Source organism: Conger conger, chromosome 2 (assembly GCF_963514075.1).
Source record: "Conger conger chromosome 2, fConCon1.1, whole genome shotgun sequence".
Classification (NCBI taxonomy): Eukaryota; Metazoa; Chordata; class Actinopteri; order Anguilliformes; family Congridae; genus Conger; species Conger conger.
Genome location: NC_083761.1, coordinates 85,466,643 through 85,468,488, shown reverse-complemented (window position 1 = coordinate 85,468,488; position 1,846 = coordinate 85,466,643). Strand labels below are relative to the sequence as shown.

Here is a 1,846-nt window from a genome sequence, read left to right as displayed (position 1 = left end):
TTAAACTTCTGATCTCATTCATATTACTTTTTTGCTACACAAGACAGAGACAGAAACATCGGCAATGAGGTAAGAAAATGTCACTCGACAAGCAAATGTGATCGAAAACAAGCCAATATTTTCTTACAGAGATTTAAAAAAAAGTAAGATTTCAGTCGTATTGCAGGATTTTTCAGGACACTTCAGGACAACAGCAGCTCATGAGCACTGACACACTGTTCTGCTGCCCAGCAGGATACACAGTTCAGCCGGAGTCAGTGTTGTTTGGACGAGGCTTTTCACGGTGGACTGCAGAGGAACGTTTCATGTCGCGCACTCCCATCCGGGGCGACCGATGGCTGTGCCCTGCCCGGGGGGAGTCGAACCCGCAGCCTCTCGGTAACGGGATCAATTCCCCCACTCGCTCTCTCCAGCCCCAGCAGCAGCGCGTTAACTCAGGAGCCTGCGACGCAGGGGTATCGGCCCCGCCGCGCCCCGTTTCGGTTCAACATGCAGAAGTGAAAGCACGGTTCTGTGACCCGGGAGCACCGTCAGTTCTGTAGCCTCAGACTGGACCCCCCCCCCCCCCCCCCGCCCCCCCCGGTCTATCCGTCTGTCCAGCAGACCACGGCAACAGTTCCCCCCCCCGCCCCCGGTGCCTCCGGCGTGCCAGAAAGCGGCTGACAGCAGCCCTGTCAGCGAGAGAGATGCCGTCCTGCAGGGCCGGGTCGATCACCCCCAGAGCCACTGCTTCAGGAAGGTCCCCCAGCGACGCTGAGCTCATGCTCCCGGGTGCTGCTGGGAAATGTAGTCCAGGTGGTCAGGGGCACCAGTTTGTCATGGGATACAGCAGACAGTGGACAGTCTTGAATCTGTTATTGTAAGCATGAAAAGAACAAAAAAAACCACACACATATCACCAATTTATCATCTTAAAGACAAGCTGAAATCAAAATGAACTTTTTCCTGAATTTAGTAAATTCTTCATGAACATACAAACACATCTTAAAGCATATATTCCACAAAAAATTATAAAATTGCAATCCTTGTATATTATCACACTGAAGCTTTTTTTTCTCGCCACTTCCTAGAAAACAGTATTTTACGAGATTTGACGTCATTGCGTACCAGCGGGCGTGTGTTCAGATCAAACGTCTCTCAATTTTCCGTTCCCCTCCAATAAAATACACACGGCACGTACTCCCCCCCCCCCATTTAACTCCCTCCAGAAATTCCCCGAAAGACCCCCCCCCCGTGCACACAGTCAGCACTGCTCAAACTTCCGTTCCAGCTCGTCGTCAAAAAACAAGACGAGGATTTATCCTGCACTGTAGCGCATCCGTTAAGTCCATGTGGAAGAAGAAAAAAAGAAACACGCAGCACTTGGAACACAACATCCCTGGATTAGGAAGCTGTTGTTGTTGGGGGGGGGGGGGTAAGCGCCCTACCGAGACTCCGCGGCTCAGAGAATAGCTTGTAATCGTCTCTAATGAGGTTAGGGAGAACAGCAGCCAGGGGGCCTCAGCGATAAACCACATTATACTTTAGATGCCCAGGGAGCTAGCCCAGCGCGTAGCGCTGCATCAGCAATGAGCAGTGAATTAGCATCCAGGACGCGGAGACGGGAAAATCTGGGGGTAGGATCTGACAAAACAGGAGCGAGGGGAAATTACGTGGCACAGGGTAACGTAATACCAATATACACTCGGTGAGCACTTTATTAGGTATTTTTTTTTAGACTTCTACTGCTGCAGCCAATCCGCTTAGAGTTATGATGCATGTGTGTTTAGAGATGCTCGTCCACAAACCACTGTTGTAATGTGTGGTTATTTGTGTTACTGTCACCTTCCTGTCAGCTTTGACCAGT

General features: G+C 50.5%; 1 protein-coding gene across 1 annotated transcript in view; it reads right to left on the bottom strand.

Moving 5' to 3' along the window:
- Positions 1-626: 626 nt before the first annotated feature.
- mfng (MFNG O-fucosylpeptide 3-beta-N-acetylglucosaminyltransferase) overlaps positions 627-1,846 on the bottom strand; it is a 28,323-nt gene continuing 27,103 nt past the window's right edge. The window contains exon 8 of the mRNA XM_061232394.1: positions 627-851. Within this exon, the coding sequence (XP_061088378.1) occupies positions 800-851 (52 nt within the window). The 3' untranslated portion in view covers positions 627-799. The remainder of the gene's footprint in view (positions 852-1,846) is intronic.